This window comes from Magallana gigas, chromosome 5 (genome assembly GCF_963853765.1).
Source record: "Magallana gigas chromosome 5, xbMagGiga1.1, whole genome shotgun sequence".
NCBI classification, from domain to species: Eukaryota; Metazoa; Mollusca; class Bivalvia; order Ostreida; family Ostreidae; genus Magallana; species Magallana gigas.
The window spans coordinates 52,705,407-52,722,917 of NC_088857.1; the positions used below are offsets into that span (position 1 = coordinate 52,705,407).

A 17,511-nucleotide genomic window follows, 5' to 3' on the forward strand; every position below is an offset into this window, starting at 1 on the left:
AGGATTCTGACGTTATAGCCCTAGTTTATTAGTTCGTGGGGGTGTATATTCGTGGATGAGAGGTAGCCACGAATTCTACGAAAATTGAGCCACCACGAAATCTAATGATTCACAGTATCCACGGCCTGTTTCAAGGGGAGATAAGCTGTCACTTGTGTAAAAGCTTCCTCAGGTAGTGTAGATTAAAACTTCTTCCATCACGATCTCCGCGGGAGTAGGATGGTGCCACAAAAGGGGGGTGGGGTGGGGTGGGGGGTTAATTTTTACACAGGATATATAGAGAATCTTCTCGAAGACCAATTGGCCAGAAAAGATGTCACTTGTGTCGAAGCATCCTCAGTTAGTGTAGATTCAAGTTTGTTCAAACCATGATCACCGGGTTGGGGTGGGGGGTGGGGGTGTAAAATTTTTACAAAGGAATTTAAAGAAATAAACTAATAGACCAAAATAAGCTTTCACTTGTGTGGAAGCATCCTCAGGTAGGATAGATTCAAGTTGTTCAAATCATCACCCTCAGGGTAGAGTGGACCTTAATTGGGGTGGGTGGGGGTCGAATTTTTACAGCTTAATATGTAGAGAAATATCTTTCAAAATCTTTTCTAAAACCTTTTGTCTAAAATATCTGTAACTTCGGTTAATCATGAACTTTGGGGGTAGGGTGGGGCCACTTTGGGGGGGGGGGGTGGTTACATTGGGAAAATTAAATTATTCCCCAAAACTCAAATGTTATAAAACATAGTTTTACTTAATGCAAGCATCTTGATTCTTATTTGCTTAAATTGTGACACTTGGACAATTTTTGGGCCACACCAGGGTCTCAAAGTTTGATGTAAGTTTGTATATTTTTGTTTAAGGGTTTCTTGAGAACTAATACCCTTTATGTGAAATAACCATGTTACAAAACGGGGCTCAATGTTTAACATAAGAATATCTGGAGAAATTTTGTAGAATCTTTTGATACAGCATCTTTTCTACAACATTGTCCAGATATTTTGTAAATGACCATAAATCTGATTTGATTTTGGCTATTGCTGCTCAGGTGAGAGAAGTTGCCCATTTGCCTCATGTTGATTTGAACAATATTTGGATATAAATAAAAAAAAAAGATCCATCCTTAAAAAACAATAAATTCAATATTGATGGAAAAAATCTCTGAAGAATGTACCTAGTAACATATAACAGACGCATCCTCTGAATGACCACAATTATGGACGCCAAGTCCACCATGGCGGCATGAAAATATCGAAGTTTCCCATCCAGCGCAATCGACATCGTCCAACAGAATTCGACCCGTTCCTTCTCCGTAGCGAGCTCGTTCATAGGCACTGGAAGACCTGAATATAAATATTAAAACCGTTATTGATAGAAAATCATGATTGAAAGACACGAAACTCATGCTGGTTATTTTTGTGTCACAACGTTTTCATGGAGTTATATTTTTACATTCAGTGCCTATTTCCTTTAAATGTTTGTACTAAATATGTGACATTTATTTCAGTAACACCCATCGGGCCTTAACACAACATTGGAAGGATTTTCATAACATTTTAAACAAACCTAATATGTATTAAAAAAACCGTTAAAGTATATAAATTTCAACCTAAAATTTAAAAAAAATTCCCAAAATTTTGGCGCTCAATTCTTTTCCATGAAGGCGCCCAAAATACACGATAATTGGCTGTTCCATTTAATATTTACATCTTTGACAATGAAAAAACGTATATCATGGTTTTAAAACTACCTTAAGTTTATTTAAATCTAAAAATAAACATCAAAATCGATAAAAAAATATAAAGCATTAAATGCACATGTGTGGATAGCGTTGGTCATATAACACACCAAACTGTGCAGAAATATCATCAAACGGAGCGTTAGCGTGGTGCTGTCGTATTTAATTTGTCTGGACATCCTGTGGTGTTGAAGGGCCGACGTCGACAATATCCAAAAATAAGCATTCACTGTTAAAAAGATGCAATCTTTCAAATCTTTTTTATAAACTTACCCTGTGAATCCTAGCATTCTACACACCACCCTGGCGTCTGAGCTGTCCCAGCTGTCGTCACATACTGTGCCCCAGACTCCGTTGGCGTACACCTCCACGCGTCCCTGGTTGCTAGTACTCCCACCCACCAATCGAACACGCGCTGATTATAAAAATGTGTTATACAGATTTCACTGCCACTTTGGTGACTTTTGAAATGCAATCACAAATATGATACTTAAAATAAACTAATTACATATGTATTATGATTTCGTTTCAATAATCTATAATGTAGAATGCACCTCTTGTTCTTGAAATGGCAAATACTGAGTAAGTTGAATGTAAAAACGCTTCCTTGTGAATAGTTCGACATTTTTTTTTTTTTACAAAGAAAAAGATTATTTCCATCATGATAGAAAAGTTGATTTTCCATTTAAAGTGAACATATTTCAATTATTCAGGCACACTTACTGTGTACTGTACTTGTTGTAGTAGGCTGTAGTGTTCGCTGGACAGTAGTCTGTGCTGACTGTGGAAAAGGATGTGTTGTAGTCCGCAAAACTACACCACCAGTCAATGACACATCATCGATTCTCGTGATTAACGATGTTAGATTATTCTCAACGTACGCAATGCTTTCTCTGTTGAGTGTCAACTCATCTGATATTTGTCTTAATCTGCCATCCTGTTCGGTGATATTTTGGACCAGGGAGGAAATTAGAGCATGGTTATCTTGTAATTGAGTCTGATGCTCACCTGAGAATAACACGTGATATAAAAACGTAATTGCTTTAGAAAATTATAAATTAAAAAATGAAAAGATAACTATTTATCTGAAATTTACACAAATAAAAATCACAACAAAAAATCGACTCCTTTACCTGAAGTCGTCATTATCTGGTCTAATTTTTCAAAGTAAATTGTCATATTATGAACAATTGTTGAAAAGTTATTTTGCAATGTGATAACGTCCTTCTCAAGAAGACTGATTTTATCATCGCTTGCTGACATGTTTTGCAAAAGTTGTTCTGTTAAGTTACATTGTCTCCAAATCTTTGATGTTGTAATGTGTCCAGACGACACGTTTTGTTGTAACCCAAGGAATGCAGACTTAAAATCTTGAACGTTTTGTTGATTGAATGTCAAGTTATCCTTCAAGTCTTTTATTTTGCTCTGAATTTGAAGTATCATTGATTTGTCTTGTTTTGTAATTGCATCAATGCTAGACACATTGTCTTCAACATTTCTAATTCTATTTGTGAAATGCATTTGTTTGTTACTCAATATGGCGATGTTCTGAGTGTGGTTTTGTATAGTAAGTACCGACTCATCGAAATTGGACTTAAAGTCAATGAGACTCTGATTGATGTATGTAAGCCGCATCTCCATTGCTGATATTTGTGTTTGAGATGATTTAGAAGATTTCATGACAGATTGGTTCAAAAACTGTCGAATGTCTTTTACAGTTGACGACAAGTTATTTAAGTCAGTCTTCAAAGAATGCTGTATTGTTTTGGCACCGGCAAGTTGAAGGTTTGTTTGATTATGGTTTAAATACAGTTTGCTTATTTCTGAAAGACACAACGACACATTTGCTTTGTTTTTATCAAGTTTTGACTCAAACAATTGTATTGATGTTTCCAAAGAATCTACGTTGATCTGGGTGTCTGATATATTCGCCTTTAAAACCTGAAACTCAGTACCGAACATGAGCTGTAATTTGTTTTCTTGTTGAGTGAGATTATGAGCTATTTCTTGTTTAAGAGAAACTATCCTCTGTTTGAGTTTCATTGGCTCAGATTGTACTGAAATAGATATTGATGACATATTGTTTTGCAAAATGCTAATTTTCTTCTCGATATTTTTGAACTGATCAGCGTCCAATGAACTATATGCTGTAACATGATCCGAAATGTTCTTTACACGCTGTTCTGTTAAGTTACATTGTCTCCAAATCTTTGATGTTGTAATGTGTCCAGACGACACGTTTTGTTGTAACCCAAGGAATGCAGACTTAAAATCTTGAACGTTTTGTTGGTTGAATGTCAAGTTAACCTTCAAGTCTTTTATTTTGCTCTGAATTTGAAGTATCATTGATTTGTCTTGTTTTGTAATTGCATCAATGCTAGACACATTGTCTTCAACATTTCTAATTCTATTTGTGAAATGCATTTGTTTGTTACTCAATATGGCGATGTTCTGAGTGTGGTTTTGTATAGTAAGTACCGACTCATCGAAATTGGACTTGAAGTCAATGAGACTCTGATTGATGTATGTAAGCCGCATCTCCATTGCTGATATTTGTGTTTGAGATGATTTAGAAGATTTCATGACAGATTGGTTCAAAAACTGTCGAATGTCTTTTACAGTTGACGACAAGTTATTTAAGTCAGTCTTCAAAGAATGCTGTATTGTTTTGGCACCGGCAAGTTGAAGGTTTGTTTGATTATGGTTTAAATACAGTTTGCTTATTTCTGAAAGACACAACGACACATTTGCTTTGTTTTTATCAAGTTTTGACTCAAACAATTGTATTGATGTTTCCAAAGAATCTACGTTGATCTGGGTGTCTGATATATTCGCCTTTAAAACCTGAAACTCAGTACCGAACATGAGCTGTAATTTGTTTTCTTGTTGAGTGAGATTATGAGCTATTTCTTGTTTAAGAGAAACTATCCTCTGTTTGAGTTTCATTGGCTCAGATTGTACTGAAATAGATATTGATGACATATTGTTTTGCAAAATGCTAATTTTCTTCTCGATATTTTTGAACTGATCAGCGTCCAATGAACTATATGCTGTAACATGATCCGAAATGTTCTTTACACGCTGTTCTGTTAAGTTACATTGTCTCCAAATCTTTGATGTTGTAATGTGTCCAGACGACACGTTTTGTTGTAACCCAAGGAATGCAGACTTAAAATCTTGAACGTTTTGTTGATTGAATGTCAAGTTATCCTTCAAGTCTTTTATTTTGCTCTGAATTTGAAGTATCATTGATTTGTCTTGTTTTGTAATTGCATCAATGCTAGACACATTGTCTTCAACATTTCTAATTCTATTTGTGAAATGCATTTGTTTGTTACTCAATATGGCGATGTTCTGAGTGTGGTTTTGTATAGTAAGTACCGACTCATCGAAATTGGACTTAAAGTCAATGAGACTCTGATTGATGTATGTAAGCCGCATCTCCATTGCTGATATTTGTGTTTGAGATGATTTAGAAGATTTCATGACAGATTGGTTCAAAAACTGTCGAATGTCTTTTACAGTTGACGACAAGTTATTTAAGTCAGTCTTCAAAGAATGCTGTATTGTTTTGGCACCGGCAAGTTGAAGGTTTGTTTGATTATGGTTTAAATACAGTTTGCTTATTTCTGAAAGACACAACGACACATTTGCTTTGTTTTTATCAAGTTTTGACTCAAACAATTGTATTGATGTTTCCAAAGAATCTACGTTGATCTGGGTGTCTGATATATTCGCCTTTAAAACCTGAAACTCAGTACCGAACATGAGCTGTAATTTGTTTTCTTGTTGAGTGAGATTATGAGCTATTTCTTGTTTAAGAGAAACTATCCTCTGTTTGAGTTTCATTGGCTCAGATTGTACTGAAATAGATATTGATGACATATTGTTTTGCAAAATGCTAATTTTCTTCTCGATATTTTTGAACTGATCAGCGTCCAATGAACTATATGCTGTAACATGATCCGAAATGTTCTTTACACGCTGTTCTGTTAAGTTACATTGTCTCCAAATCTTTGATGTTGTAATGTGTCCAGACGACACGTTTTGTTGTAACCCAAGGAATGCAGACTTAAAATCTTGAACGTTTTGTTGGTTGAATGTCAAGTTATCCTTCAAGTCTTTTATTTTGCTCTGAATTTGAAGTATCATTGATTTGTCTTGTTTTGTAGTTGCATCAATGCTAGACACATTGTCTTCAACATTTCTAATTCTATTTGTGATATGCATTTGTTCGTTACTCAATATGGCGATGTTCTGAGTGTGGTTTTGTATAGTAAGTACCGACTCATCGAAATTGGACTTAAAGTCAATGAGACTCTGATTGATATATGTAAGCCGCATCTCCATTGCTGACATTTGTGTCTGTGATGATTTAGAAGATTTCATGACAGATTGGTTCAAAAACTGTCGAATGTCTATTACAGTTGACGACAAGTTATTTAAGTCAGTCTTCAAAGAATGCTGTATTGTTTTGGCAGAGGCAAGTTGAAGGTTTGTTTGATCATGGTTTGAAGACAGTTTGCTTATTTCTGAAAAGCACAACGACACATTTTCCCCGTTTTCACTGATTTTTGTGTTGAAAATTTGCAATGCTGTTTTCACAGAATCTGTGTTTGTCTGGATGTCTGAAATATTTGACATTAGAACCTTGAACTCTGCACCGAACATGAACTGTAATTTGTTTTCTTGTTGAGTCAGATTATGAAATATTTTTTGTTCAAGATTAGCTATTCCCTGTCTGAGTTTATTTGCCTCAGATCCAACCGAAATGGAAATATTGGATAGATTGTTTTGCAAAATGCTAATTTTCTTCTCGATATTTTTGAACTGATCAGTGTCCAAGGAACTATAAGCTGAAACAATGGCTGAAAGGTTTGTAACATGTTGTTCAGTAAAATTCTTTAATGTCATAAGGCGTGAAGACGACACGTTTTGTTGTAATTGAAGGTGTGCCGATTTGAGGTGTCGCATGTTTTGTTGATTAAGGGTGAAGTTCCTCTGCATGTCTTTTATAATACTCACCATTTGACCATGGGCTGACGACAAATTCCTTACATGTAATAAACACTGCGTCATATTTGCTTCGTTTGCATTAACTTTGGACTTAAGCAATTGCATCACTGTTTTCACAGTATCTGCTTTGGTTTGAATGTCTGAAATATTCTCCATTAAAGGCTGAAACTTTGAAACCAAGAGAAGCTGTAATTTGTTTTCTTGTTGTGTCAGATTATGAAACATTTTTTGTTCAAGATTAACTATCTCCTGTTTGACTTTATCTAGGTTGTCTGCTTTAGACCCAACAGAAACAGATGTCAAATTGTTTTGCAAAATACTTAGTTTTACATGTACACTTTTGAATTGATCAGCGTTACTGGAATTACATAAAGCAACAATATCTGAAATATTTGAAACACGCTGTTCAGTTAAGTTACACTGTCTCCAAATCTCTGATGTAGTCATGTGTGCAGAGGACACGTTTTGTTGTAACCCAATGATGGCTGACTTAAGACTTTGCATGTTTTGTTGATATAAAGTCAAGTTTTTCTGCAAGTCTTTGATATTATCCATTATTTGAATCTTAACTGCTTTCTCGATTGTTGTAGATGCATTAATGTCAGACACATTGTCATCAAACTTTTTCATTTTTTTTGCAAGTTGCGTTTGTTCCTTACTTAGCATGCTAATTTCGCGTGCGTGCTTTTGTATTACACGCATCGAATCATTATAACTGGACTTAATTTCAATGAGACTTTGATTAAAATATATAAACCGCAGCTCCATTGATGATATTTGTATCTGTGGTGGTTGAGAAGATTTCAGGACGGATTGGTTCAAACACTGTCGAATGTCTTCTACTGAGGACGACAAGTTATCTAAATCATTCTTCAAGGAGAGCAGTATTGTTTTGGTACTGGCAAGTTGGAGGTTTGTTTGATCTTGATTTAAAGACAATTTACTTATTTCTGAAAGACAGAGCGATACATTTTCCCTGTTTGCATTTGTTTTTGAGTCGAGAATTTGCACGGTTGTTTTCACAGAATCTACGTTTTTATGGATATCTGAAATATTTAACTTTAAAACCTGAAACTCTGCACCGATCATGAGCTGTAATTTGTTTTCTTGTTGAGTCTTATTATGAAATATTTTTTGTTCAAGATTAACTATCCCCTGTCTGAGTTTATTTGCCTCAGATCCAACCGAAACAGAAATAATGGATATATTGTTTTGCAAAATACTAATTTTCTTCTCGATATTTTTGATTTGATCAACGTCCAAGGAACTATATGCTGCAACAATGGATGAAAGGTTTCTAACACGCTTTTCTGTGAAGTTACATTGTCTCCAGATCTTTGTAGTCGTTATGTGTGCAGACGACATGTTTTGCTGTAGCTCAAAAACAAGTGACAGAAAATCACGAGAACTAGAGGACGCATTGTTTTGCGAAATTCCATGACCCTTTTTAAAAAGGTCTACATCTGTTGTCAAGTTATCGTAAGCTTGTGCTAGTTTAGAAATGTGTTTGGTGATGCCAGATATATTCGTTGACAGAACATGGATTTGTTCCTCAAGCATAATCTTGAATATATTTTCTGTCATTGTAAGGTTGAGATAAGTAATATTTTGAAGATCTGATATTTTCTGTTGTAGTAATGTTACATTGATTGCTTCCAAATCAATGTGTCTATCTATGGAGGTTATTTTATTTTGTAAAAGGCCGAATTTCTCCTCAAGAGTTTTGTGCACAAGTTTGTAGGATCTTTCAAATGCTAGAACAATTCTTTTAACAGTATTATTCAATTCTTGTATTGTTGTGTTGTGTTTGATTGAATCATTCTCAAAGAAGTTTAGAAAATTTATGTATAACGAATTATTATCCTGATCATATTCATTAATCTTACTTTGGGAACAGTTTCGAAAACTTGATGACATTGAAAGCGATGTATTAAGTATAGATAAGTTGAAAGCATGTAGATATCCAAGAGTAAAATTAAGAGATGATTTTAGGAATTCCAAAGAATAGTTTTGGTTATTAAGAGAAACCGTCACCATACTTTGGTTTGATTGCAGATTTTTCACTTCCATCTCAGTCATGGCCTGCTTATCAGTCAATCGTACTAATGTACGCTTTAAATTTCTCAGCCTTCTATGTATGTCGTCGATATCCGTCGATAGTGAAGAGTGTATTTGAAAATCGCCATATTCCGCTTGTTTTGACGTTTTATTCAAGAAATCCGGAACAGCAAGTGTATCGCTAGATGATGTTGTATGACGCTCTGAATTATCATTTTCACTTTTAGAAATACCATGATTGCACGATTTTTTGAGATTCCCTACCGTATTATTTATTGTATCTAATGAAATATTTACCCTTTCAACACTTGTGAAAAGGAACCGATAGCTTTTTTTAAAATAAGATGTGAGATTTGTCACCATAGCTAAAGTAGAAAGTCGTTCTTTTCTAAATTGTTCAACATTGGATTCTAAATAATCAGTTTTAATCGTCGCAATGTCATTTGTTAGGTCTAATGTATTTTGCTTTATTTCCCGTATTTGATGTCCATTATGCTCTGTCACTTGACGAAGCTCTTCTGCTGTTTTATTTAATGTGGCTTGAAACGAAATAATGGATTCAACCTTTTCCCCTATGTCAAAAGACGTTGATTTTAATTCCGTTATATTTTTTTCCAAACGAGAAGCAATGTTCATATTTGATGAATTAAGTTTTTGTATGATGAGATTGCTTTCTTGATTTTTTCTTTCAAGATTGCTAATTGAACGAAGCATTGCGGTATTATTTACTTCTATACCTCGTATTTTTGAGTGGAGCTCGCCGTTTTCGGTTGACTTTGAACGAAGAGATGATGTAAGGGTTTGGAGGTTTGAAGAACCAATCTTAATTTCAGACTCCAGAATACCCAATCTGCGTATAATATCAGTATGATCACGCTTGCGATTCGAAAATTCATTTTCAAATCTGGTTTCCAAATTAAGTAGTTTTGCATTTAATTCGCTGGATCCCTCGTTAAGATACGAGGTGTCGATTTCATGGGATTCTATCGACATTCCTTGATCAACTAAACTTGTTTCGATGATAGTTACTCTCTTGTACAACTCTAAGTTTCGGAGTTTCAATTCTGCTATTTGTCTGCCAAACACCTCACGCAACTTTACAAGCTCGTTACTTGTTGGTAACCCTTGTTCTTCGTAACTATGTATTTTATGCTCTGTGCCATCAGTGAATACGGAATGCTGGCCGACGTTAGTGGGTAAATAAATGACTTGGCCTTTTACCAGTGAACAAACCAGTATCAAAACACATTTGAACGGAAATGACTTGTTTTCATTCATTCTGCAACAGAAAGTACACTTAAAAGCATATTGCTGAGAATTAAAGAAATAGAAAAAAATGAACTAGACTTGGCATATCGCCATTGAAATATATATCAGACATGTAAATTGTGTACAGCAAACACATCTTAATTTTTAAGGCATCCAGCTAATGCTCGGCAGCCTTCTAGCGATCGTCTGGATTGGCAATCGTCCAAAAATTCATGCTCTGCACCGCCTCTTAAATGCGCATAAGAAATAAGTTCCTTAAAGTATTAAAGGTATTACAAGATTTTTATTCCATTTATTTAACTAAATTGTGTACAAAAAACCCAACTTTGCCTCCCTGGTTATTGACAACTCATTGCATAAGTATAAATTTGCTTAATCAAGAAATGGCGGATGAATACAATCAGGTGTAAAAATTCACTAAACATTATTTTAGTTTATCGCTTACATTTTAATTGGAGACCGTGCCCGATAGAAATAAATTTTGCGATGTAAATTTATTTGTTATCGGGCACGGTCTCCAAAATAAATGTAAGCTATAAACGTGTCTAGTGATTTAACACGATAATGCAGTTGGTCTGGTCGAGCATTTTAGATAACACGTGTTGTGGATTTGTTTGTAAACAACCGTTCTATAGGGAATTTTGTTTCAAACGGAAATTGAAATAAATAAAAGTATGTTTTATTATTATAATTAGGGACATACTGTTAATGTATTCAAATTATGAACCTGTGAAAATTGTTCAAAGACTGTTTAAAGCAGAAAGAAAACTTTGAAATTTCTAAGATTTTTGTAACCATAATGAGTTATTGAAATGTAAAAGCACCAAAACCTTTTTTATAAGAAAATAGACTTATTTTTGTTTTAAAGCAGCACTTTAATTCATATACTTTTCTATTCTATGTCTAAGATTATTTGATATACGACTATTAATACAGAAATTCAAATTTATATAAAAGAAAATGTAAGTTCGACGCCTTTGTGGCCGTTCCGGCCTTTGATTTTGTTTTACGTTTTAAGTTTACAGTGGAATCGGACAGTGCTCTTACCCCCATTACTTTTGGTATTTGTATAATTTCGTTTTATTAATATTAATTAATAAAATTATCGTTTTATTAATATTTCGAGAAACCGGCACAAGAAACATACAGAGTTGATCGCTTTGAACGGAATATTAAAAATGCAATGATTTGCAAAACTGAATAATGATTATACTTCTTGAGTTAAAATGTACTGAAATTCACGTGTTTTATGAATCATGAAATATTCTAATTAAACGGCCAATTTGTTATCTAGTTTTGTTTTGTAAATAATGCTGTAAAATGAACACAAAACTATATACAAACTGTAATAGTTTTATAACTATGGAACGTTATTCTAATGTATTTGAGATTTAAACATTTTTACAGTTGCATAATGATTCATTTTTTCTGTACATGCCTAAGTATTTCAATCGGAAGTACACTCCACCTTCTAAAAGTAGTATCAATTCCTTTTTTTTTCGAGAAGCAACAAAACAGCGCAATTTATTTATGCATATTGTATTTTAAAACCGTTTATGTTGACAACTGACTTTACATGGCCATCATTCCTTTAAAAGGAATTTGACAGCAGTATCCAATAATCCTTTAAATAATCTTTTACTCAGATTGAAGAATGTTTTGCAAAACATTTAACGAGATATGTATACATTGTTGCGGTAACTTAAAATCTATGTTTACGCCCATGCTGCTTTTGGTTTGGTATTATTATCCGGTAACATTTTGTTTTTGAAAATGTCTTCATAGAAATAATAAACACTTCCCTAATACACGAGATAAAAGAACACTTATTAACTACTAACAAAAGTTCTAATAAATCTTTGTTAATCTGATTAATGGTTTTCAGAGGATTTGTACTACAGAAGTTTCCTCAGATGTCATTCGAGACCATGTGAATCATCTTATTTAAAAGGTTTAATGTCTATTTGATTATCTTTTGGCCAAGATATACTATAGGAGTATATAGGATTTATATTCTTCACTTTAAAACAGTCAACAGTTTAAATATGTACAAGATATACTATAGGAGTATATAGGATCTATATTCTTCACTTAAAACATTGAACAGTTTAAATATTAGATTAATGTGGATATTTAAAATCTATATTAAAGCATTCTTAGTTTAGATAATACAAAGCAATAAAAACCCACGAAAAACTTATTCTAATCATGTTTCCTAAAAAAATTAATGATAAGTGTAGATTTGTATACGTTAAACCTTTATTCAAACCAAACCAGTTAACAACAGGCAGTGATATTTATTTTGCACAACTCCAAATCCATAAAAATATAAATCAATGATATCTATTTTTGTAATCTAATAGTTTTTTATGATAAGACATATATTGATAAAATATTTTTGTGTAATATTTCGCTGTAATATTGTTATCAATGATACCTATTTGTGTTATCTGAAGTTTAATAAGACATAAATCAATAATAGCTATCTTGAGTAATCTAAAGTCTATAATATTATTACACAATTTCCAACATAAAGGAAATATCTATGATATGAACAAAAAAATCAATATGGTATTTTTAAAGAGTATCGAGTATTGCTGAGAATTTGATATTATTGATAACTTACCTGACAGTTTGATTATCACGAACAAATGCCTGATCCTTTACATTATCATTTAAATGTCAATTTCATTTTTTTTTCCAGGAAGCACTTGTTTCTAAAAACTAGTGACACAGAGTATCATAAGTATTCAAAATATATTTTTTATACTTCAGTCGACTTTTTTATCTAATAGTTCCGGGTTCAAACCTCTTTCGCACTTACAGAAAAAGGAATATGAAATTCCATAGTGGGACATAGAGCAGACACTCTTCACCCATTTTGAGATTCCCTCTTAGAGGCGGTGGACGCAAGTATCAGATAAAAGAAAATCATTTTAATTTAAAGAATTAAGAAAAGACCTCTTGGAATATGGAATATACGAAGCCATATATCAAGTATATGAAAAATAAGATATCTTTGGATTAAATGTTTTAATAACACAATCTATTCTTATCGAGTTTACTAAATTCTAAACATTTGATGAAATATTCTCATAAAGATACTTACTTTTATTCAAATAATGTTATCATCTTAAGAAATATTACTTATTTTCTACTTTTGAGTTGACTGTGTTGATTTTTTCTTTATAGAAGTACATTTAGTCACCTTAAAAACAACATATGGAAGATTTAATGTCAGTCCAGTATATAAGTTAATAATCTGAATATAGATATATAATGCACGCTATAAAATCCAGATACCCTTACTCTCTCTTACAAGTTACCCTTGTCCTTTTCTTCTAAAAAAACAACGCATATTGCACACTGTACACTAATTGCACCAGTATTTGAAATACATTTTTGATATTTTCCCCATTACACATATGCATCAATATAAATTGAAATAACATGTATTAATATTCTTCTTAACCTACATTGCAATACAACAATGTGGGACGGTAATACAGTGAATAATATGTGCATTAAAAAAATGAAGCACACTCTCTTATTAAATGTAACTTATTGACCGACGATAAAGATAATTTCATAATACACCCACTTTATATGAATAATTTAGATGAAAAACAAATGTAAACTCTTTCAAGAAATTGACATAACGGAACTAGTATATTGATTAGAAGTTTTAATTTGAACAAGGATGCTTACTGGTGATAAAATACAATCATTGAGCATTATTTCAATAGTTTTTGGGGTGAAAAATTATGTAATTCTAAGACATACTGTCGTCAGTATTGAGCCTACATTCTGAAATTTTAAAAATGATTTAAAGTCTGAATCTTTCATTGAAACAATTTTAAATCTATCATGCAAGAAATAGTGATTAAAGGGTTGAAACCAGGGGCTGTATCAAATATAGTTTTGGTCGGAAGTGTTCATCAACGATAGACAGTTTATTGATTCCTTGACAGCAAATGTTTCCCTTCTTCTGGTACTCGACAAAAAGCTGACGTCACAGAAGGCGATGAGCTTGTTCTCGTAACCTAAAATAATTGTATAAAATTGTATATGTATTACGAATATCAATCGATCTAATCTATATAATGAGTTAAGTATGTTTTAACTCTTCTCAGGAAATTTATAAACCAATATTAAACTCATTGAGTATAAAATTGAAATTAAATCTTGTGAAAATTCTACAAAAAAGAGGTATTGTGCTTAAACGGTTTGCTTTTTTAGGTCACCTGAGTCACTCAGGTGACCTATTGCAATTAGTCTTCGTCCGTCTTCGTGCGTCGTGCGTCTGTGCGTCGTGCGTTAACAATTTTACATTTTTAACTTCTTGAAAACTACCAGGATAATTGTTACCATTTTTGGTGTGAAGCATCTCTATGGTAAGAAGAGTCTAAATTGTGAAATTCACGGATCTACCACCCCTGGGGTGCCACAGGTGGGGCCAAATATGAAAAAAGCCAAATTTTCAAAAATCTTCTTCAATACTCGCACGCATGTGAGGAAAAAACTGGTTGCATGGTTATGATGTCCATGAAGCCCTCTACCAAAATTGTGAAATTTATGGCCCCAGGGTCAGGGGTTCTGGCTCTAGGGTGGGGCCAATATGGCCATATAGTAAAAATGTATTAAATCTTAGAAAATCTTCTTTACTACCAGATATGTTTTTTAAAAACTAAATGCATGATTATGATGTCAATGAAGCCCCCTACCTAAATTGTGAAATTCATGACCCCTGGGTCAGGGGTTCAGGTTCTAGGGTGGGGCCAATATGGCCAAATAGTAAAAATGTATTAAATCTTAGAAAATCTTCTTCTGTACTCCCATATATATTTGTTAAAAACTAAATGCATGATTATAATGTCCATGAGGCCCTCTACCTAAATTGTGAAATTCATGGCCCCTTGGTCAGGGATTCAGGCTCTAGGGTGGGGGCAATATGGCCATATAGTAAAAATGTATTAAATCTTAGAAAATCTTCTTCTCTACTCCCATACATATTTGTTAAAAACTAAATGCATGATTATGATGTCCATGAGGCCCCCTACCTAAATTGTGAAATTCATGACCCCTGGGTCAGGGGTTCAAGTTCTAGGGTGGGGGCAATATGGCCATATAGTAAAAATGTATTAAATCTTAGAAAATCTTCTTCTCTACTCCCATACATATTTGTTAAAAACTAAATGCATGATTATGATGTCCATGAGGCCCCCTACCTAAATTGTGAAATTCATGACCCCTGGGTCAGGGGTTCAGGTTCTAGGGTGGGGGCAATATGGCCAAATAGTAAAAATGTATTGAATCTTAGAAAATCTTCTTCTCTACTCCCATACATATTTGTTAAAAACTAAATGCATGGTTATGATGTTCATGAGGGCCTCTACTAAAATTGTGAAATTCATGACCCCTTTGTTAGGTGTTCTGGCTCTAGGGTGGGGCCAATATGGCCATATAGTAAAACTGTTTTAAATCTTAGAAAATCTTCTTCTCTACTCCCACACATGTGGGCAAAAAACTGAATACATGGTTATGATATCCACAATATCCTTTACCTAAATTTTGAAATTCATGGCCCCTTGGCAAGGGGTTCAGGACATGAAGGGGGGGGGGGAGCACAATATGGCAATATATTGTTAATGCATATAATGTTAACGTTGAAAATTTCCTTCTCTATTCTCACACATCTGTATAAAAAAAACTGACTTATTATTAAGTTTACCAGGAAGTCCTCTACTGAAATTTTGATTTTCGTGTCTCCTCAAGGATGGGTTTTGACTCTAGGGCAGGGCCAAAATGGATGTATAGATGTTAAAGCATATAACGTTAAAAATTGTCTTCTTTACTCCCACACACCTGAAAGGAAAACTGAATTCATGATTTTGTAGACCAGATCTTTTAGTTTTTCACCAAAATTATAGGTTTCACGGTTCTTTTTGAAATGTGGTCGTCATTACAAATTTTTAATTTTTCTACTCCAGTATGGAACCTAATTAATTAGATGCATATATGAGACTCCGTGACAAGTTTGTGTATGGGATATATGCTACTCAGGTGACCGTTAAGGCCAATTGGCCTCTTGTTTAATCACCCCGTAGGTTCGATAACACATATAGCTTTTGTTACCACGGTTATATCTTGTACGGATGTAGTGATACATAGGATAGTGAGTAATACATCTTGTTGATTTATAAAAATATGAAAACCTATCCTTGTCATCTGAGGTTAAAATACATCAATCTTTTAATAAAGTCACACATATATGGTTAAGTTCAAATTTCCCTTTCCTCTCATGCAAGTAAAGAGTTTCCTTCTGATGATTTGGACCCCTTAAAGATGCTCTCTGTTAAAGACTAGCGGCTCACTAACAATTAGGTCAGAAAAGCATTGGAGAGGAAAATGATGAGTGCAATACTTGCATATGTTTTAAAATCAAATATCTCAGTACATTACTATGTCTATTTTTGTCAATAGGTAATGGTATGATTTAGTCTGAACATTGTGTTTTAAATCCTTTTACTGTGATTGTTTGTACCCATACAAACTTTTACTGTGATTGTTTGTACCCATACAAACTTTTACTGTGATTGTTTGTACCCATACAAACTTTTACTGTGATTGTTTGTACCCATACAAACTTTTACTGTAATTGTTTGTACCCATATAAACTTCTGCGTTTACTCACCTGGCTGTGTACATACATGTATGTTCTGAAGCAGGTACAGGATGGTAGTAGTTATATGACGTTTTGGTAAAAAATGTACAAGTTTAGTGACGATTATGTTACTCCAGTCGTACTCACAGAACAGTTTAGGTAGGAAAGGATTCAGCAAAATAAAGTTAAATTACTTTATGGCTGGGAGAAATTCCAGCGCAGTGGATGTTCGTTTATTATGGAAATAATAGGTTTAAAGATTAAAGAGGTTTGTCATAAGTATTTCTTATACGTTTAATAAGGTTATTTTCTGTAATCATGGCTTAATATGAACTGTCCAAACACCCGAGTGTAGTGGTACCTGATTGAATAGAAGTATCAACTTTTCATCAAGAATACTTTGTACCAACAAAAGATTAGAAACGTTGCATAAAACAATTACACCAATAAAACGTATTTATGTAGCACAGGAGAAGGATATCCGGTTATCTGTAAAAAAAGTGCCGCCTGTAACTAACCTTGTGGCTCGGCGTAAAACCTTTTTAAAGAAATGATTAATAAGTTCCTGAACACAAGCTTTTGGTTTTTGTTTTAAAAATAAGGACTGTTTTTTTTAATATTTGAAATAGATCTAAACTCGATGTTTTTAAGAAGCATGGGCTTGGTTTTTACCGGACATGTTCCTTAACTCGGTATTTTGAGATGATGTTGGCTTGAGAGAGAGAGAGAGAGAGAGAGAGAGAGAGAGAGAGAGAGAGAGAGAGAGAGAGAAAAA

At 33.6% G+C, this 17,511-nt stretch overlaps 1 protein-coding gene across 1 annotated transcript; it reads right to left on the minus strand.

The window, feature by feature from the left end:
• Positions 1 to 398: 398 nt before the first annotated feature.
• LOC105325509 (putative leucine-rich repeat-containing protein DDB_G0290503) lies at positions 399 to 10,091 on the minus strand. The gene is made up of 4 exons (XM_066086383.1): positions 2,863 to 10,091; positions 2,453 to 2,737; positions 2,003 to 2,144; positions 399 to 1,334 (listed from the first exon to the last, which is right to left on the minus strand). Exons 1-4 carry the CDS (start codon positions 10,079 to 10,081, stop codon positions 1,166 to 1,168), a joined length of 7,815 nt encoding a protein of 2,604 aa, XP_065942455.1. The 5' UTR covers positions 10,082 to 10,091; the 3' UTR covers positions 399 to 1,165.
• Between the last annotated feature and the right edge of the window lie 7,420 nt (positions 10,092 to 17,511).

Bases quoted from the DNA above. Each gene is read 5' to 3' on its own strand.
- LOC105325509 (XM_066086383.1), bottom strand. From the start codon at position 10,081: ATGAATGAAAACAAGTCATTTCCGTTCAAATGTGTTTTGATACTGGTT. The intron at 2,738-2,862 runs GTAAAGGAGTCG...TGTTATTCTCAG, and splicing joins CCAGATAATGACGACTTCAG to GTGAGCATCAGACTCAATTA. The intron at 2,145-2,452 runs GTAAGTGTGCCT...TTTTATAATCAG, and splicing joins TACAACAAGTACAGTACACA to CGCGTGTTCGATTGGTGGGT.